At 43.5% G+C, this 19,989-nt stretch overlaps 1 protein-coding gene and 1 long non-coding RNA gene across 3 annotated transcripts; one reads left to right on the forward strand and one right to left on the reverse strand.

Moving 5' to 3' along the window:
- Nucleotides 1-227: 227 nt before the first annotated feature.
- On the reverse strand, nucleotides 228-10,758 carry AMER2 (APC membrane recruitment protein 2). 2 transcript variants are annotated; one of them, XM_064172053.1, is made up of 2 exons: nucleotides 9,722-10,619; nucleotides 228-9,547 (listed from the first exon to the last, which is right to left on the reverse strand). In XM_064172053.1, the coding sequence occupies exons 1-2, from the start codon at nucleotides 10,536-10,538 to the stop codon at nucleotides 8,670-8,672; spliced, it is 1,695 nt and encodes a 564-aa protein (XP_064028123.1). In that variant the 5' UTR covers nucleotides 10,539-10,619; the 3' UTR covers nucleotides 228-8,669. The 2 variants fall into 2 exon arrangements, with proteins under 2 accessions (XP_064028123.1, XP_064028133.1); XM_064172063.1 differs by having other exon boundaries at nucleotides 228-10,758.
- Nucleotides 10,759-13,536: 2,778 nt separating this feature from the next.
- Nucleotides 13,537-19,511, forward strand: LOC135173726 (uncharacterized). The gene is made up of 3 exons (XR_010301410.1): nucleotides 13,537-13,908; nucleotides 16,456-16,520; nucleotides 18,705-19,511. It is a non-coding gene; the product is annotated as an uncharacterized LOC135173726 (long non-coding RNA).
- Nucleotides 19,512-19,989: the final 478 nt, after the last annotated feature.

Genomic DNA, 19,989 nt, shown 5'->3' on the forward strand with positions numbered 1-19,989 from the left:
CCTCTAAGTAATGAATTTAGTCTAGTTATTTTACAATGTTGTTAGTAAAACTGCTTAAAGGCATTTCTACATAAAAATGAAGCTGCACATATGCCCACGTATTCTCTTTTATGCTGTTTTGGAGACAAAATTCCCTAATGCCTTGTTTTCAAAAGCCTAGTATTTTCCAGTGCACTGAATAGATTGCTCTAGCTCAAACATCAAGAAGTAACCTTCAGATTCATCAGTGAAAAGTGACAACTGATTTTATTGACTGTACTCGTTATAACACATAATATGACAGTGGGCATATTTTTCACTGAAAGATTTTTGAATGGAAGAAAAGTGCAGTTAGTCTGAGTTCCTTACATTCATTAGAAGCAAGACTACTGAAACCACCAACATTTACAATGACACATAAGCAAACAGCAGAATCAGTGCCAATAAATACACAGAGTACCAAAATAAATATTTACAGAATTAAAAATATAATGAACACTGATTAGTATATCCTCGTGAACTGCCTGGGAAGAAAGACATCTATTGCTATCAGTTAGGTTGCAAATACACTAAGAATACAGTGATCCAAGGAGACACGTACTCATCGAAGTTTGTAAAGGTGGGAAGGAGCAGAGTGTGTCTTAACAGTCTGTTATAAAAATAACCCCCAGAATGCTGTGAGTGCTCAGTAAGAAAAGGCTTGTGCATGCAAACTCACCAGATCATTAGCAAATCATTTAGATAAGAAGAGCGAGGAGTTCTGGCTTTACTCGCTCATTATCTTCAATAGGTCATATGCTACCTTACTGGAGGTGGCTGACAAAAAAATACAAGGGAAAATTGTAATTAACAGTGATCTGTCAGCTGTAACACATCTTACAGAAACAGGTTAAGTGACTTCTAATGGGACACATCTATCCCTTTCAGCACGTAGAAAGCCCCAGGAGCATTGTTCTGCCAGATGCAGTATGGAGCAGTCCTGCTACATTTTCCTCATAATAATTGAGCAGAGTAGGGCTGTAATAAAACACTGAAGCCATGCTGTGTTCTCTGGACTTATTGAATCTGTATTGTCCACCAACCACATTCTTACCTCAATCCCCATTACTGCAGGGCCACAAGCCTCAATGCCAGAGCTTCTCTGAGATAGCTTCTGCTGACAAATACTACAAATAAAATTCAGATGAAGCTGGACTATAGGATCTTCACTCAACAATAATCAACGCTGCTAGTATAGATCCACTGACTTCAGCCTGGTGGACTGAGATACTGCCTGGCTGTTATAATCTATCCCGTGGCAGACAATTTACTCTGATTTCACACAAAGGAGACAACTTTAGCTTGCTCCCTCTTTTGAAAAGTGGGATAATATTGCTTTCAAGCCACATACTGTCTTCTTCCCAGGACTTGGTGGTGGTCCTTCATAGCACGTCTTAACTTCCCTCCCCACTTGCCCTTGGGCTGCAAAGGTACAGCCAGTACTCACCACCCTGCCAAAGGCTTGGGTCTTTGCACTCCTCTGGCAAAATGAGAATGGAAGAGCAGTGAGATGCTATGGATTGGTGCTGGGGATTTGTGGAAATCTCCATGCTAAAATTGCCCTTAGAAATGAAGGCACTGGGTGCCACTCAAGCGTTGATGAGAGCAGTTGCACTGCAGTTCACTGGCAGGAGCACTGGCTCCAGCACACCCAGACCCAATGGTGTAACATGGCAATCCAATCATCAATGCAAGAAAAACAAGAGGAGGTGGATTTTATAGGCATATGTTTAACTCTCTTTTCCCTCTGTTTTCCTTTCTGGTTAATTTTTTTCTTCTCAAAGTCCAGCCCTTGCTTTCATCTTACCTTCCAGCCACCCTATCAACCCTCCCAACCCAGAACAACACCGCTCTGGCTTTTCCTGCTACAGTCCAGCCTAGCAGACACCTAACCATCGTGACATCTCACACTCCTTCTTCTGGTAGGGTCAGACAGCAAATTTTCTCAGCAACACTGTCTTGCTTCCCCAGTCCATGGGCTGCAGGTGAATTGGGGTAGTCCTACTCCTTTGCTGTCATGAACCAAGACATTTCATCAGATATGTAGCTTTTACATTATAAGGTCAGGCATAATTCAAAGCAGATGTAGCCAATTTTCTTTTATGAGCGCATTATGTTCAAAGCTTCCAATGCATCTGCATAAAAAGCCCATGGAAACAACCTGATCCTGAAATAGCAACTGTTTTGATGTAACATCACCCAAAATAATAAAAATCTGTTAAAGATCTCACCATTCAGTCTCTACATGTCAATCTGCCTGAAAACAGGTTTCTAAACATGGCTGAGTAATAATTACAGGGAGGCAGCATTAGTTACCATATCAAAAAATAAGAACGACACCATAAGCAGGGGGTTTAGTGTTCTGGTCCTGGTTTTGCTATCATAATTTAAATTAAGGAAGGCAGTGATTGTGTTAGCTCTAATTTAAACATGCTGAGCACCAGAGTTATGTGCAGGATTGGCTGCTTCTCAAGATGGAAAAACAATGGAAAGACATGTTTTCTGTTCAGAGCAGTAAAAATACTACCACAGTAATATAAAAACCTGCACAACCATTTGAACCATGTTCATCTTTTAAAACAAAAGGAAGACTTATTTAAGAAACACTTCTTATTTCCTTAAGACTAAGAGGCTAAGTACCTTCAGCAGTTTGTACCGGAGTCAGTGGTGTCTTCCCATGGCAGAACTGGACCTTGGAAAGAGATTCTTGTATTGGCAAATGCAAATTTTCCAACTTCATGGCCATAGCTAAATTGGTTTCTATTGGAGAGCACTGCTTGGATGTGATGTTAAAGTAGGCAAAGCAATCTTCCTCTTTTAGTCATTGCTCCTAGAAACCTTTCAGTTTAGCAATTTAAATCTTCACCCTTTGAAGTCCCTGACCTTTTCCTCTCTCCACTACAACTTTGGTTCTATTTATTTAAATATGTACAGAAGGGAAAACCAAAAGTAGTTCTTACCAAGGATTAGTAATATCTGGACACAGTCTCCGTAACAGCTTCTGGGCTTTCCTACAAGAGTGGCATGCTTCCCTGATAGATTTCCAAAACTGTCCACAACAGGAGCGAGGAGGGATATATTCCACTCTATGCAAATTTCACTCTACATCCTCGCCCACATGTGTGAGATCACACAGCAGAGATCTCTATTTTAATTATCTTTGTCACTTGTTCTGAAGGTGAATTTTTTTTTTTCAAGACCACGAAGAAGGACTAAAGACCTTCTGAAGAAAACACTGGCAGCAGCTCCTCTTTTCTAATGCTGTGGAAAGCTAGATCCAGAATCTGTTTCCCAAGCCGCTGCAATATGGCTGAGAGGGAAGGAGAGACATAGAGGGGAACAAAGGGAGTCCCAGGCCACTGTTTTGGATAGAGAAGCCCTCTAAGGCAAGAAAGGCTTTAACAAACTGCTTTTGCAGGAATGAAGCCCCCCAGGGCATGACTCGAGTGATTATAGCTCATGTTCCTTTATATATAACAAGCTTCTCCATTTCTGTCTACACAAAATGAACCTAGAAAATCACCAAATTTGTGCTAGCCTTTCCTAGTCAAGATGCTTGCAAGGAAAACAAAATCTAAGCTAATGATGAGCTAAAAAATTGCTGTGAGTCAAATTAAAAACAAGCTGGAGGCTAAACACAAATGGCAAGACAGATCCAGATGTCTCCTGCTCACAGTAAACACCACATGGACTCATGACAAGGGAATCCCATCATCCCATGGAAGGGAGGGATGTTCAGTGGGAATCAGTCCCAGGCCACTGGAGACAACAGTGTATTCTCAGCATTGAATCTCAGAAGAGTCAGTCGTTATGCAATTCTGCTTGGACACATGGGGTTGTATCATCATAACGAAAACAAAAGCAAAGAAAACTGAAAGTCAAATAATAAAAAAGCAAACGTGCAGTAACTCAAACTTTTCCAAGACTCACTTCTGCAGCATCTTTGTCGGTGCCAATTTGTTTTTTCAAGACAGAAGCCTCAGCCTTTCCTATCAATAGCAATGAAAATACATTTTCAAGGCCACCTTGCTTAGAGCCCCTCATTGTGGCTGTTAGATAACAATCTGCCTGGTAAGTGGCTATTGTTACTGTGAACTGCCTCTTTTATACTATTATTCTTGCTGAGAAGTCTTTTCTGAAAGTAGTCCATTAGAACAGGGTAAAAAACAACCTCAGAGCATGACCACGTTGCAGAATCAATGGCTCCCTTTGATCTGCAAGCTCAAGTCAGTACTACAAATGTAAGAAACAACAAGATTTTGCTTTGCTGAGCAAGCCTGTTAATTTGGCTCATCTGCACTTAACAGCATCTTACTGAAAACGGCATCTGTATCAGACGTTTTGAAGACGTTGGTGCAATATTCACTTAGCTTAGATAAATAATTTAGTGAGATTCATTAAAAAATAATCAGTGAATTAGTTTTTGTAGCATACATCTCTGCATGTGAGTTTTATAATTCAGTCCCCTACTGCCCTGAATGGGGGTGAGGATATTCACAGTGGATAAAGAAAATGCTGGTGATTGATGGAATAAGAGTGAATATACATTTTTCTTACTCTAGTCAGGGAATTTCTTCTGAAATCTACTACCTTGTGTTTGAGTCCTAGTACTGGCAAGAGCAAAATGCATACACAGTACAGGGAAAATAAGACCCTTTATGTCTGTTGCAGGCCACATATACAGCACATGAAACTTAACTCCTATCATGACAAAAGAAGTCCACAAAAACATCATTTCATGCTACTGAAAGGAAATCTTTTGTGCTAATACACAGGACAGGAATGTATACTACCGAAATCACTGTAGATAGTTATAAAACACAACGCAATACACAGAAATACCTTAAGAACATACGAAATTTACCAGTAGTGACCCGAAAGTGCAAAGAGTACATATAATTAAATGCCAAGTCCTGACCTATAAAATCTTTTATGAATGGCATACAAGCTGATAATTACAAAGCATCATTCAGACCACAAAATAACAAATAGAACAAAGAAAGAAACGTATTCTTTAAGAAAATCAAAACAACAACAGCATTGGGGATGTTATCTTTGGGACTCAGAACACCATTTCTACATTGATACCTACCAAAGCCAAGGAAAATATATGCTTGACAGGGTAACACAAATCAGAATGCAAACCATCACAGAACGCCTCAGGACTGTTACCTCTTTAAGTCTCAGCCTTTAAACCCAGCAAGCCATTAAACATTCTTAGGCATCTCACAGCATTTTGCAAGGACCTTTCAGGAGTCAAATACAGATCTAAGGAAAGTCTTTGAACCACCTTCCAATGATTGTTTTAGGCATTGTGTGGAGTTATACAAATATATTTCTATGAAAAGTGAAAACCCTAGTAAATATTTTTTTCTATTAGGTTTCAAAATAAAAAACATAAATGGCTTAAAGACAAAACTGAGTTTTATAAATACAAAGTTAATTTGAGCATTAAATTGTGTTTTTGCTCTCATATAACCATTACCCTGAATAACCGTCAGTATTTTGCAACGATTCAGAATACTGACACCTTGCTACAAGCTACTTTCCCATTTTCCTTTTAAGGATATGATTGTCCTTAAAATATGTACATAGCAAGCAGCCAAACGAACCACCAAGAGGTTTGCAAAATGTACTTAGACTGAGTATGCGACAGAAAGCTTGAGTGAGCGACTGGGGCCACCTGGCCTCAGCAGGCAGTGCCGCCACCCTCCCACCCTGCACTCCGCTGCCAGCTCAGGGCTCCCTGCTCTGCTCCACACCGCGCTGAGGGCTTAGCACTGGGAACAAGCCACCCACCAACATGCAGAGGACTGAGAAAGAACAGGGCAGAAAACAAAGGAGAGAGAAAAATGAAGGGAAGCCAAAGCATTTTAATGATTCGTGTTAAGTCATTACGTGAGAGGGAGCTAGGCTAGTGTCACTTTACTGGTTCCTCAATAAAGACATGCCGCAATGCAAATGAAATGCCTATGATAAGTAATTTGCCACACACAACTCCTGTAGAGATGGTAGATGATTTCTTCCAGTAGTTTTAAAGATATACCACTCCTACTACCTGTACTCTGTGCTTTCAGTTTTTATGGTACTACCTCAAGTTCACCACATCCCCCCTTCCCTCTCAACTTCCAGTACCCTATAGAATCTCTCTGCACAACTTGGCCTTAGAATAAAATGGGGAATTATGATTTTTCTGAAGAGCTGTCATGCAAGGAAAGATGCATCCCTTACAGTGAAACAAAACCAAACAAACAGAAACGTGAATGTTAGGTTTAGGGCTGAAGACCAAGATAATTTCCATGTTCTGTACATTCATCCTTTTGCGGGTTATTTCAGCATTTGTAAAATGCACATGCGGAGTCAGGCCAAATGCTAATCCCTTTCTCGAGCAAAGGAAATCACTGCCGGCATGTTTGGAGACAGATCTAGAGCACATCCCCTCACCCTGCGCATGGGAGCGTGCATGCATGGCTGTGTTCACATGAGTGTGACTGCACGGGTGCGTGCCTCCGCTCAGGCACGTGGACCCCGGGAGGAGGTGCGTTCTGACTACACATGCATATGTACAACACGTCTGTGTGAGCCGGTATGTAGAAAACCACACACATACACATTGGAAAGAACACATATAATGTTTGAAGTCTATTAAGGTTCTTACTCAAACCATGAACGTGGGGACTGATCAGGAAAACTAACACCTTCTCCCTGTTCACTGGGGTGTCACAGCTGGGCATTAAATCCTGCAGTAATTTCAGAACGAGATGCCAATTTTACCCTTGTGACTACAAGGTCATTTCTCCAGTGAACCACGCATATACATATATACAATTCCTATTACAGTATTTCCTGGCTTTTTATGGTTTACCTATAACCTTAATATCCTTCAAATGTATATTCTGTATATTTACTTCCTTTTTTTTTTTTCTTTAAGAGACAATAAAACCAACTGCTATGTAAGATCAGACCCATTAGCTTCAGTGATGTGAATTTAGGATTCTCTGCATAATATAGACATGTATATTTTTAAAATGTATATTATTTTTTTAGATAGACTGGAGCATATATTTTATATTAACTGTGGTCTGACGATTAAATTTTTGTATCAAAATATTTTGTAAATACATAACCTTTACCTTCAGCAATTTTTGGAGCTTTTTCGGTGTACCACAAAAATATGTCCTCAGGCACATTAAAACTCTATTAGCTTTCGTTGAAATGTTGTCAATGTCCATGTACAGTAGACACTACTCAAAAATGTCCTGGCCATTAAAACATTTCTTATAAGATCCAAGCTTATTAAGACCATTTTATGTACCGCTAGCTTACCATAATTATTCTTCTCTCTTAAATTATTCTGACATTATTAAGAATGAAAATAAAGAGCAACAAGAACCCAAACTTTCTTTAAATAGTCAAAAACTAATTTTATATATTTTAAAAAATAACAATTAAAAAACCTGTTTCTTTCCTGGGTTCCTTCTCTGTAAGGTTTAAGCCCAGAGCAACTTTGTCTAAACCCCTGAAAATAGAGGTTTGCAGTGGCAGTGCTGTCAGAACCTCGTCTCTGACTCATGGAATGTGCCACTGGAATAAAATCAGCACTTCATATTTACTTTTTTGGGGATGCATGAGCCCATACAAAATGGAGTTTTGCTCTAATTTAAGGTACATACACAAAGTCCTGTCAATTTAGAACTGTAAAATTATCTACCTATAAAAACTAACTCTGGCTTAAACTATAGATAATACAGAGGGGTGTTCTGTTGGGTTTTTTTTTAATTATTATTATTTTTTTAATAAAAAGATCTGTGACATTGAGTAAATCTGCTAAAATATGTATATATTTACACATGGTGACCAAGTTATTTGTATAAATGTGAGCGGTGTGTATATATTGGCATTTAGTAAAATGTTTCCCTGAACTTGATCGTGTGTATTATTGGACAAGTATTGATGTAAACATCTGAACCTACGTCAAGTGTGTCTGTTACTCATTTACATTAGACCAGATCAAAACCAACCAGACAGACAGGCAAACAAAAATATTTTTTCCTGTTAGACAAGTCCACTTAACTCCTTAGTTAGCTCCTGCATGGAAGTCAATCAAGTCTGCTGCTGGGAGTGCTCTCGTTCCCACAGCAGGTAAAATACCTGTTAGGTTGGTTGGTTTTTCACTTGGCATTTTTTCCAACATCTTGCAAACGAAATATAACTTTTGGATCCAGGCACCCACCCTCCACTCGTCCCTCACAAATGACGAGAAGTGTACCGGAGAACCTCTTGTGTTGCTTCTTTTGTAACTCTGTTCCCTTGAAGAACTCATGGCACTGCTTCGCATGAGGAAAGATGCTCATTAAGGTTCATAATCCAAGTCCAAAAAGGCATGTAAAAATGAACCTCCCCAGTGTTTAGTGCTGCAGAAAAAAGATACAAATGTAAAAAAAAAAAGTGCTTGAAAAGAAGTTGACTTTTTATATTCACACAGTCTAATAAGAAGTGATTCAGAAGTGCAGGCCTATGGAGTACAGTAAAGTAAGCCTTTTAGGTGCCTTTCCCCAGGTGATGCAAAATTAATTCATTATCTGTGGTCTTCTATGCAAACTTCCACACACCAAGCTCACTGTCCGTATTTGTCTGCATCTCTTATTTAACTACTTTTTGGCACTGTCCTGGTATGTGGCAGCTTTCACTGTTGTGCCTGCTAAGCCTCTGTTACTGACCCGGCGTACCAGTACTTTGGAGACCGGGATTTTTGTTCTGTGCATCTCGCTTTTGGCCAGGTGATGGTGTGCGACGTGATGGCTGTTACTTGCATCTGCTCCGTGGCTGGCAGGATGTGACGAAAGGTGTTTAATGCTGATAGGTATTTTGGAGTCCTTCACTGTGCTTGAAGGTGTTTTCAGTGAGCACGTGGTTGTAACCGGAGACACAGGCTTGGATCGGGGCACAGAGGTGACCTCTCCGTCTGTAGGCCCCGCTGGTGGGTTCTCATCTGGCTCAGCATAGAGGTCATAGAGAGCATCCCCACTGTAGCTGTCTCTGGGAATGGTCTCCTTCTGGATGCTTGTGGAACCATCTTCTTCAGGACCAGGAGTGGTAGAATCCCAGTAGCCCTCATCGCTGTTTGGGACACCTTCAGGCTGTTCCTTCTCCCTACCCTTCTGCTCCTCTTTGTGGCTGAGGTGAATAGGGATCTGGCGGAGGCCTCCACATTTCACCACCACCCTGTTCTGGGCACCCTCAGTACCTCGGTTCTCTTTCAACCCCTCGGGCTTCTTTGACCCTTCTCCTACTCCTACTCCTTCTGTCTGGGTCTCTTCTGTCTGTGAGAGCATATCCCAGAACTCCTGCAGGTAGGTGTCATCCACCTGGTCCGGGCTGGCCATCTCCTCCCCTCCTCCCTGGTAGGCCACCATGGTGGGGCGCTTCTTGGATGCACCCAGCTTGCTGGCCCCGGGGGTGCTCTTCTCACAGCTGCCACTCCCGCCGCCCACATCCTCCTCATGGTCCGCAATAATATCTCCGCAGCCTGTAAGAGAGTCAAAGCTTTTCAGTGAAGTCACGTCAGCAAACATCAAACAAATACGATCAATCGATTGCTCTGAGGGTGGATCAACAGAGGAAGGGTCAGGGGCGGCTGCCGTCTCTTGACCGCTATCACAGTGAGGTTCAACAGGGGGGATAGTCGTTATTGGAATGTCACCTGTTATGGCTGCATCCTTCGCAGTCCCAACCTCTCCGGCGCCCAGGTCCGGTGGCTCGCTGCGGAGCTCCTCGGGTCGCCTTCCAGCCGCGGCAAGGTCCTCCCCGGGCGGGGGACTGCCGTTCTGCGCCTTCCCACCTCCCGCTTCGGGCTCCTGGGCCGAGGCGTGCGCCTCGCCGCTGCGCTTCTCCCGCGGTGGCTCCAATCCGACGTCGGCAGCGCTGCTCGGCGCTTCAGACAAAGGCTTCGGCGTCTCCTCCTTGATGCACTCCAGGCTGGCAGTCAGAGACCCCGGCATAATCAGACCGGACGGGATCTCCGAGCTTTCCCCCCTTTCCTCCTTGCCGTTTTTGTCTTTTTTATGCCATCGCATGCTGCTGAAGATCCCTTTCAGCCCCTTCTTTTGTCTGCCGCCAGCCCGCTGATCCGCGCTCTCCGCCCTGCCGTTCTCTGGCCTGCCATTCTTCCTCAGCAGGGAGAAGAAGCTGTGCGACTTGGCCACCGAGCTGCCGGCGGAGACGCCGAGGCTGCCGGCTGGTCGGCCCTGCGCCTCCTTGTTCTGCGGGTCGCCGCCGCCCGATTCCTCCTTCTTGCTGCTCTCCAGCACGGCGTCGGCCAAGCCGTCGTGTGTCCGGCTCCGAACCATCCCCGGTTTGCTGGCGCCCTTCCCCTCCCCGCCTTTGCTCCTCACCCCGAAGATGCTCGGCATGGTGCCCCCGGATTTCCTCCTCTTGAACAGTTTGAAGGCGGTTTTGTTAATCCTCCCCGACGGCTGCTCGGCGGTCGGAGGCTCGGCACAGTCGCAGTGCGAGTCCATCTCTGCCGCTGCCGCTGCCGCCGCGGCGGCCTCTCCTCCGCCACCGCCCCGGTACCCGGTGCGATCCCTCACTGACAGCCCCGCCGCCGCCGCCGCCCGCCCATCTCCATGGCAACCCGGAGGGGAGATAAGCCGCTTTTCCTCCGCCGCGGGCCTGCGCCAGACCGCCGTCGCCCACTCTGAATCAACCTGAGCCGCCGCAGCTCCGCCGGCAGCACCCCTGCCTCCACCCCTCCCCAAAAGGGCTTACATAACTTAACCCCTCTGCTCCCGTGGCCGGGCGCGCTGCAGCCGCACGGCGCCGGGGAGGCACACGCCACGGGGGGCGGCGGCCACGGCGCCTGCCCAGCGGCCCTGCAGGGGGTGGCGGAGAGCCAGCCCGCGCACTCTGCGCGCCCGCGGTCCGCCTCCGGACCGCGTCGCTGCCTCACGCCGCCTCTTCTGCCCCTCTCACGCAAATCAAGGCGCCCTGAGAGGATGCCGCGGTCCCACAGACGGGCATCCGCGAAGGCAGAGCTCAGCTTTTGTTTACAGCAGCGTTTTGCGTCGCTTCAGCGTTCTCCTGGCGCAGTCACACCGCGCTTGAGAGCACAGGCACGGACGTGGCGTGACTCAAAGCACGCGACGTGAAATGTGAAGAAGCCGCATCAGCGCCGAGAGACAGCGGCGGCGGTGCGGAGCACAGGCTGCAGGTGACAGTGCACCGTCCCGCAGGGTCAGGCGAGCAGAACATGGGATATCCAAACGCAACACCAGAGCTAACCACCCCTAAGGTCCGAGACAAAGGATGCCATGTCTCTCCTTCCACCTCACCAGGACAGCACTTGTTCCCGTGTTGCTGTTTCGCCCCAGTGCCCAAGGACACGTATCCCCATTGCTGATGACCAGAGGGGAGCAGTGGCACAAGCTGGGGCACAGCCTAGCCCTCACTCTGCTTACTTCCACGGCAGTAGAGAACAGAAGGTCTCACACAAGTCATGTTACACAAATCACAGTATCACAGTATCATCAGGGTTGGAAGAGACCTCACAGATCATCAAGTCCAACCCTCTACCACAGAGCTCAAGGCTAGACCATGGCACCAAGTGCCACCTCCAACCTTGCCTTGAAGTGCCCCAGGGACGGCGACTCCACCACCTCCCCGGGCAGCCCATTCCAGTGTCCAATGACTCTCTCAGTGAAGAACTTTCTCCTCATGGTGCACTGCCAGAAGCACAGATGTGTTGGGGTGGCTGGTGGCACCCTAGTTGCAAATTCCTCACTATCTGCAGACCTGTCCTAGATGTTAGGATAGGATAGACCACAATTTACATCATATTATTAAGAGCCTTGTCCTAACGTTGACAAAACGCCCCTCTAGGAAGCCTGTGTGACCACCCTTTTAGTAACGTTTCTAATGTCCAGTCCAAACCTCCCCTAGTGGAACTTTGAACCATGCCCACAGAAGCTGTCACTGCATCCCAGAAAGAGCACCTCTCCTCTTCAGGAAGCTGTGGAGGGCAATGAGATTGCCCCTCAGCCTTCATTTCTCCAAATGAGACAGACGTGGCCAAATTAACCTGCCCTGAGCCACAGACTCACTAAACATCTTTACCTCGGCTGTCTCTTGAGGCCGCATTATTTTACCTTGGAGGCTGTAGAGCAGATCTGCTTTCAACCAGAGCTGTAATAGTGTGTATGCCCTGAAAGCCCAACTCTGCTATGCAGCATTAGTCTGGGCTCCTCAAAACATAAACATTTGTCTGGGTTTCAGTTCTAAATGCAAGTGAGAACCACTAAAGAGAAGTTGTACGTGGGCCTTTTGGCTTGAGGCTAGGTTCTGCTCGCTTTGAAGTCAGTAAGACGTTTTGCCATTGACTTCACTGGCTGTAAGAATTAGTTGGGGGAGGGGGGGGTACCATCATCAGACATTCATTACACTCTCCCATGAGAGGAGGTTGAATTATCTGTTGTGAATAATTTATCCAGTGAATTTAGTCCTTTTTCTATTCATGTCTAAAAAGTGCCATTTGCATTTAAAATTACAAGTGTTCAATAAGAGCAATATGAGCACATCATTCAATTTACAGGTTTCTCTTGCCTTCTGCAGGAGACAGAGGAAAGGACAGATGAGATGGAAGCCAAGAATTTGTCTGGAGGAGGAGTGAGTTATATTTTACAGAGTTCATAAACATGCCCAGCACCCGGAAGCCATGGAGACAGAAGGTCAGACCAGAACCTTGATCACAAGGTGTGTGTTGCTCTCCTTGACCATGCCTCCATCAATTGTGCTATGTCATGTGTTCCTCCATCACTTGGTAGTATTTCTGCTCTTTATGCAGATGAGGTAGACTTGATTTAAAAAGATAAAACAGCAAATATTGTTGTGCAAATGCAAATACACAGAGCCAGACATCGTTTGGAAATATGAAAGAACAAGATTTGGTTGTGTCTTGGGGAAAAGTAAGCAAAAATACTAGTAAGACAGACTTGAGCATGTGGCTGAATTTTTGCACTTTCATACTGGTGCTTTGCTATATTTCATCAGTCTTCTGCATTTCACAAATTCTTCTTACAAGTATTGAGCCCAAAGGAAGGAGATACAGACATAAAGGCAGAAGAGAGATGACTTAATGCTTCATAGCTGTATGGAACAGAAAAGTTATTGTGCCCTCTTTTCTCATCTGTGAGTATGTGCAGCCATGGTGGAAGGGGTGGACTTTCAGCTTGTTTGTTTCAGTCAGCTTAAAATCCAAGAGGAAAGTGACTTCAGGTCAGTCTGAAATTACTGTTTTAAATGTGTTTTAACAATTTTTTTTTCTGCTCATTTAGTTTCAATTGTTTCTGCACATTTTAAAAGGTAATTGAGATAACCCTGAAGTACCTCTGGGAATGAATAATTACTCTAAAATGAAACGTTAAAGCACTGAATTTTGAAAGTGGCAAATAAAACATTCAAATTTTTATATATATATATATTTTTAATATTTTATTTTAATCTGAAGACATCCATGGATCAATCATGAATTCATGACATGCTTTGGTCAACCAGCCAGCCCTTGCAGGGCTCAACAGAAAAAGCTTTAGACAAAACGTTCACCAACTTCTAAATGAAGAAGAGCAATGCTGGAAGGCAGTTATATACATGCAGAATATCTTTTTCATCTAGGGATGTCTGGACACCTGAGTGCTCTATGATCAAGGAGGCTGGAAGAAAATGTTCTCTGTCACATCCATTGTGCTTGTGGAACTTCACAGAGAGAGCTGTGTGGCATTCACTTTCTCTTTTGGTTCTCCCTGCTTTTCTCTGGGATGTCCCCTGGAAACAAATGGCACAGTGTCATTTTTTTCCAAGCTGTGAAGGGATCATCTGTGTGAACTGCCTTCCAAGGTAAGCAAGAATGGTTTCTGATAAAGGATGGTGAGAAGCTGGATGAAATGGAGACAGAGACATTTTCTGCCATTTATTCTTGCTTTACTTTCAAAGAAGCTCACACAAAGTCTCTATGCAAGCAATACCTTATTTATTATTTTACTCAGAGATGTAAAACTCAGTCCTTTGAATTGTGGTAGGGATTTCTTTATGGCTTTCCTTCTTCTCTGTAGATCTGAAATGGAAGTCTGCTTTTCAGTTGTTCTTTATGGTGAGGGTGACAGAGCACTGGAACAGGCTGCCCAGAGAGGTTGTGAGTTTACATTCTCTGGAGACTCTAAACCCAACTTGATGCATTTGTGTGCAGTCTGCCCTAGGTGATCCTGCTTCAGGTGAGGGGGGTTAGACTCAGTGGTCTCTGAAGGTCCCTTCCAGCCCCTAACATTCTGAGATTCTGTGATTCTGTGACAGTGAGAAGGGTCATAACTGCCTTCCTGGCAAGGGAGAAGAAAGACTGACAAAGTGAAAACAAATGAGGAGTGCTAATTTAAAAGCACCAAAAGACTCTGTAGTCAGCTGGGAGCTCCTGATGACTTGCAGAAAAGACACAATAGAGCAGCTTTGGTGGGAAAGCTGTTTCTTCCACATCTCTGGCTTAGACCAAGAGGCATCTGACACAGTGGAAGAGATCCCATGCTAAGCTGCACAGCACAGCCACACCAGCAGGTTTATCCCAGCTGAGTGCAAGATTGAAAAGGGTCAGGAGGAGAAATATTTTCAAAAGTAGGTTTTTCTTGTCTTGAGAATGAATATGGATGAAGATAAACAGACAAGAAATGACAAAATCACTGAGAAAAGATAATTTTAAAAACATGTACACTTTTAAATAGAAATTAAGGACTTTGAAGTGAGAGCTATCTTCTCCTTGTTCCCTGGATTTTTGTCTGCTTGTTAAAGGTTACCATCACAGATCATTGGTCTGTCTCTCTGCCTTGGCTCCACCACTAACCTGTGATATGATCCTTAGGACGCCACTGCTTGGCTTCATTTCAGCCAAAGGTGCCTGCTCCAAAGACCCACAGGCACCACAGTCCTGTCCCAGCCCTGCTCCCTATGGAATACTGTGGCCATGGTGGTACCCCCAGAGCTGGAGCCATCATGTAAAACAGCAGCAACTATAATGACAAACCACCCAGGAGAACCTCACCCTGCATTTCTCCTGTGATTACACCAGGCAGATCCTCTCATTTCCACTGGAGACTGCAATATACAGCTCAGAATGAAAACTGAATACAAATCCTAGGATTCAACAAGTATGAATTAGTGATGGAAGTGGCAGCTAGCAAACCACCTTGTTCCTTATTTTCACAGAATCACAGAAACATTCAGGTTGGAAAACACCCTCAGGACCACCAAGTCCAACCAGTAACTCTACAAGGTTCACCCTAAACTATATCCCCAGGCACCACATCCAAATGACTTTTAAACGCATCCAGGGTTGGTGACTCAATAACCTCCCTGGGCAGCCCATTCCAATGTCCAAATTTTGACAGAAGCCCCAGTGTTTTTTGGTGTTTTGAGGCTGCCTTATGTGCAGAATGGGAGCACAGGATGGCAGGACAGAGGTATCTGAAAATCTCTGCAGGAATTTTTCACTCTGTGCTTCATCTCTAAGTACCTTCAGTGAGTCCTGAGATTTAGGAGCATCTCTCTTAACATAGTAGCCAGGATATGCTCAGTTTTAGATCAAAGTTACCAATTTTCTGCTGAAAACATTTTAATTATTTTTTAATTTGTTATTGTTGTTACCATCCTCTAGAACTGTAATTCTACCATCACATGTATTAGGGTATGTATATATAATTCATGGGGCTCCAAGAAGCAATATCAGTTTAAAACTAAGAGGTCTTGCTAATGACAAGCACTGAATCTAAATGGCAGAAAGTGAATCACACATATTGCATCTAGACCTCAGATGGGATAAAATCAGCAGGCATTTAAAAAGCCATAGATAATTACTATGCCATGGTCTGGAACTTAAGGATGAGCATGGAGAGGCACAGAGCACTAATAGATTCATATGGAAACTGGGCCCACTACCTGAAAAGTTACTTCGAACACCAGAGGTTCTTCTTGCACAGTTGAGTGTGCTACTGCACAAATAAACTCTTTGATGCATTACAGTATCAGGAAATGGAAAAGATGCTGTTTGCTGGATTACAAAATCAATGGGCTCATTGAGGAAGATGCAAATAATTGTCAGATCTCTTCTGACACCTTAAGATCAGCTTAGGGAATCACTAGAACTAGTAAAAAAAAAAAAAGAACAGCCTTAGAGAGAACAGCTAAAACCAGGGGGGGGAACAGAAAAAGGAAAAGGGATTAAAGAATCCCTCTTATTTTCCATACAAGCCTTCTTGCTATAACACTCATCAGTGAGAAGTGTCTGCTTGTACAGATATAGGGGGAAAGCATCTGGATTTCTAACATTCTCCACTTCCTTGCCTTTGCCTTTCAACAGATCCATGTCATCTAGCACTACTTATTTCTTTCTTTCTTCTACAGGTCATGAAGCAGCAGCCAGGATATCCTTGGGGCCATTTTCTTTGTTACTCCTTCTATTTTCCCAGGTCAGACACCTTTCCACATCTTCTGCAAAACAGACTCTACAGCTGCAGAGGCATAGGAAGCAGAAGTTCAGCATGTCCAGAGCATGACAACCCTTACTCTCAGGCAGCTCAAATTTGAACATGTCTCAGGGAAAAGGTTGTTAAAGGAATCTAAAAAACACAGTATGTGGAAGAAAAAGAATGACAAGTAGAAAGTGAGGGAAAGAGTTAATTCCCTACACTCTGTCAGATTGTCATCTCTACACAGGCTTCACACTCACCAGAAACTGCTGATTAACACATGAAAAACTATTTCTGGTATCAGTGCAAAGTATAGAGGGGAAAGATCATCATGACTGAGGGATGTGCATGTCCCTGTAAGTATGTCTGCAATCTCCTGGGATGTAATCAACTATCATTACTTTGATTTATTGGCTGAAGAGCTGAAATAGTGGGAATTGTAGTGAGCAGAAGACCTCTTTCTCAAAATAGAGAACTGGGCTCTATTTTCAGAAAATTATGTCTTCATCCCACAAACTTAGAAAATTTGAGAGTGCCTGGTGCATAAATGCACAGCTTAAGTAACCCAAATATCCTCTAACTCTCTAAGAAATCACACCAAACAAGAGCCGAGGAACACATTCTTGAACAGGCAAATGACAGAATCATAGAATCATAGAATCAACCAAGTTGGAAGAGACCTCAAAGATCATCCAGGCCAACCTAGCACCCAGCCCTAGCCAGTTAACTACACCATGGCACTAAGTGCCTCATCCAGGCTTTTTTTTAACACCTCCAGGGACGGTGCCTCCACCATCTCCCTGGGCAGCCCATTCCAATGCCAATCACTCTCTCTGTGAAGAACTTCCTCCTGACATCCAGCCTAGACCTCCCCTGGCACAACTTGAGACTGTGATCATGTCCTTCTGCAACATAAATGTGAAGTTAAAATAAAAAGAACAAACCACTCACTGACTTTTCAAGTATATAAACACTGCTCCAGTTCAGTCAAAATGGGAGGAAGCTCCATTTCATGAGACTGGAAGAGTGTGTATTAAACCAGTAACCTGCTAGTGAGGACTTTATGGGAGGAAGCTCCATTTCATGAGCCTAGAAGAGTGTGTATTAGACCAGTAACCTGCTAGTGAGGACTTTATGGGAGGAAGCTCCATTTTATGAGCCTGGAAGATTGTGTATTAGACCAGTAACCTGCTAGTGAGGACTTTATGAGGAGGAATATTTCATATTCTCACCAATAACATCCTTGAAGCAAAGGCCAACAATACCTTTTCATATGAAAGAAATCCTGTGGACACTGTGAGACTTTCTTTTACTCCTTTCAAACCCAGCATCCCTTACAGGTGCAATTTTATGGGGGAAAAATATAGATGTTTGGAGTGAGTAAATAAATTGTGTGGTTTCTGAAATGAAATAAACAATCTGAGCTGAGAAAAGATGGAGTTACAGGGGTTTGACCAAGATTTTTGCAGGTTTCTTCTTGTTGAAACAGCTTTCCTGCTTAAGATGGCCTATGTTTTGCTGTTTTAGAAGGGAAAACAGGAATGTAACAGTAAGCCTACTAAAATGAAGCAGAACATGAGTTTGCCCCAACAAACAGCCAACAGACTGAAAAAATCAATTGCCTGCATTTGATCTCTGTGTTATCCAACTGTTCTTCCCAATGCAAAACAAAAGGATTATGGAGAAATAAGGAAGCAAATAAGAAACTGAAAGGGAGGGAGGGCACATCTGTAATTTGTCTTAAAGCTAAATGCAAATTAAAAATGCAGGCAGTGCATGTAGTCCCCCAAGGGACAGATTTGCTTCTAATTAATAATATGTTAGTGCCCTGCATTAAAAAAGCCCAACCATCTAAATTAATCCTGCTGTAACATTGTGGCTAGAACTTCTAAGAATTAACTCAGCCCAATCCCAGATTTACTTGCACTGTAATTACAGGAAATGTGAAGAGTTTCTTTTCTTCCACATACTGAACTAAAAAGACAAATGTAAAAATAAACCCAAAAACCCCAGAAAATCCTTTCAATATCTTAGTTTGGGGATTATTCATATACAGCTATTAACTTTCTTCTTAATAATTTGTTATTAGTTCATTAATAATTCCATGACAATTAGTTATAGACAGTTTAAAAGTTTGATTGCAGGAATGCTCTGTCTTACTTTCTCTCTTTCTTCTTTTCTCAGTGTGTATAAAGCAACCAACCCTTCAGCTGAACATCAGCTGGAGTTTGGGTGTCAGCACTGTGGTAGCTCGTGGAAGTCTTTGGGCTCAGGTGAAAGGACTCACAGGCCAAATGTGAAAGAGGGAAAGGAAACCTCAGCACATGTGAAACACACAGACTTTGAGGGAATTACTGAAAAGCTTTGGGACTAAATCTGGGCCTTGGAACATGCTGGGAGAGGGGAGAAATGGTTGTGATTTTCATTAAGCTAAGTTTCCAAAACAGAATTCACCATCAGGATTATTTTCAGAAGCTCCAAAAATACAAATACTTTTATATAAGCTCATCTTAAGCAGGTAAACACTGTATTTTGTATTTGAAATATAATGTCTCAGCAGTTTCCATTCCAGGTTGAATACAAGTTGCTGTACTTAACTAGGCCATGCCTTGCAAACCTGTGGGAACCACTGGTTTCCACCTGTTCCAAACCAAAGGGTAGTTCTCATCACCCCATGCTTTAACGAGCTGCAGGTAAACAGCTGCATCCCAGCTGGTTAGCCTAAATTCCCTTTCTCTAATGTGGCAAAAAGACAGGTATTCTTAGGGTGCAGTTTATTTGACCTGCTTTACATGTTAGCTTAAGGGTGGATGAGGTAAATCTTACCCTAAAAGGTCTGAGCCCAAGTTAAATGCTCAGAGGAAAACAGGTAAGTTTGCTCAAATCAGCTCCTCTCACCAGGTCTGGATTTTAAGTTGTTTCCAAACCTTCTTAAAAATATCAGCCAACTTTTTCCAGCTTTCAGTTTTTCCATTTGGGAAAATAAAGTGTTTTCCATCATCTCTAATGCAAGCATTTTCATTGCACCTGGCAATGCCTATTTCTTGCACCAGGATTGCTATTAAAATGGTCAGGAGTTTGTAGAACTGGGATGCTGGTCAAAGTTACACCATGGGAAAGGCTTGATATAGCTTAGATTTTGAGTGTATCAATCCCTCAGACCTGCCAGAGTTTCTAAAGAAACCTGACCCATCCTGTTCTTTCTAAAAGTCATGCCTTGATACACATCAGTGAACTTGTTAGTTGGAGGCAATCATAAGGACGCTGGTAGCTTATAGAGAAGCACACAATTCATTTCCCACACGGCACTTCCCCTGATCTCTTTTTAATACTGGTCCTTGACACCCTGCTCTCACTGAAGAGCTCTGTGTGGTACACACCATACAAACAACACCAGAGGATTTTTTTCCAGAGGGCTATATTTGACAAGAGCTGTTGTTCTGACAGCAGATCAATTCCAACTGAATGT

This window comes from Pogoniulus pusillus, chromosome 3 (assembly GCF_015220805.1).
Source record: "Pogoniulus pusillus isolate bPogPus1 chromosome 3, bPogPus1.pri, whole genome shotgun sequence".
NCBI lineage: Eukaryota > Metazoa > Chordata > Aves > Piciformes > Lybiidae > Pogoniulus > Pogoniulus pusillus.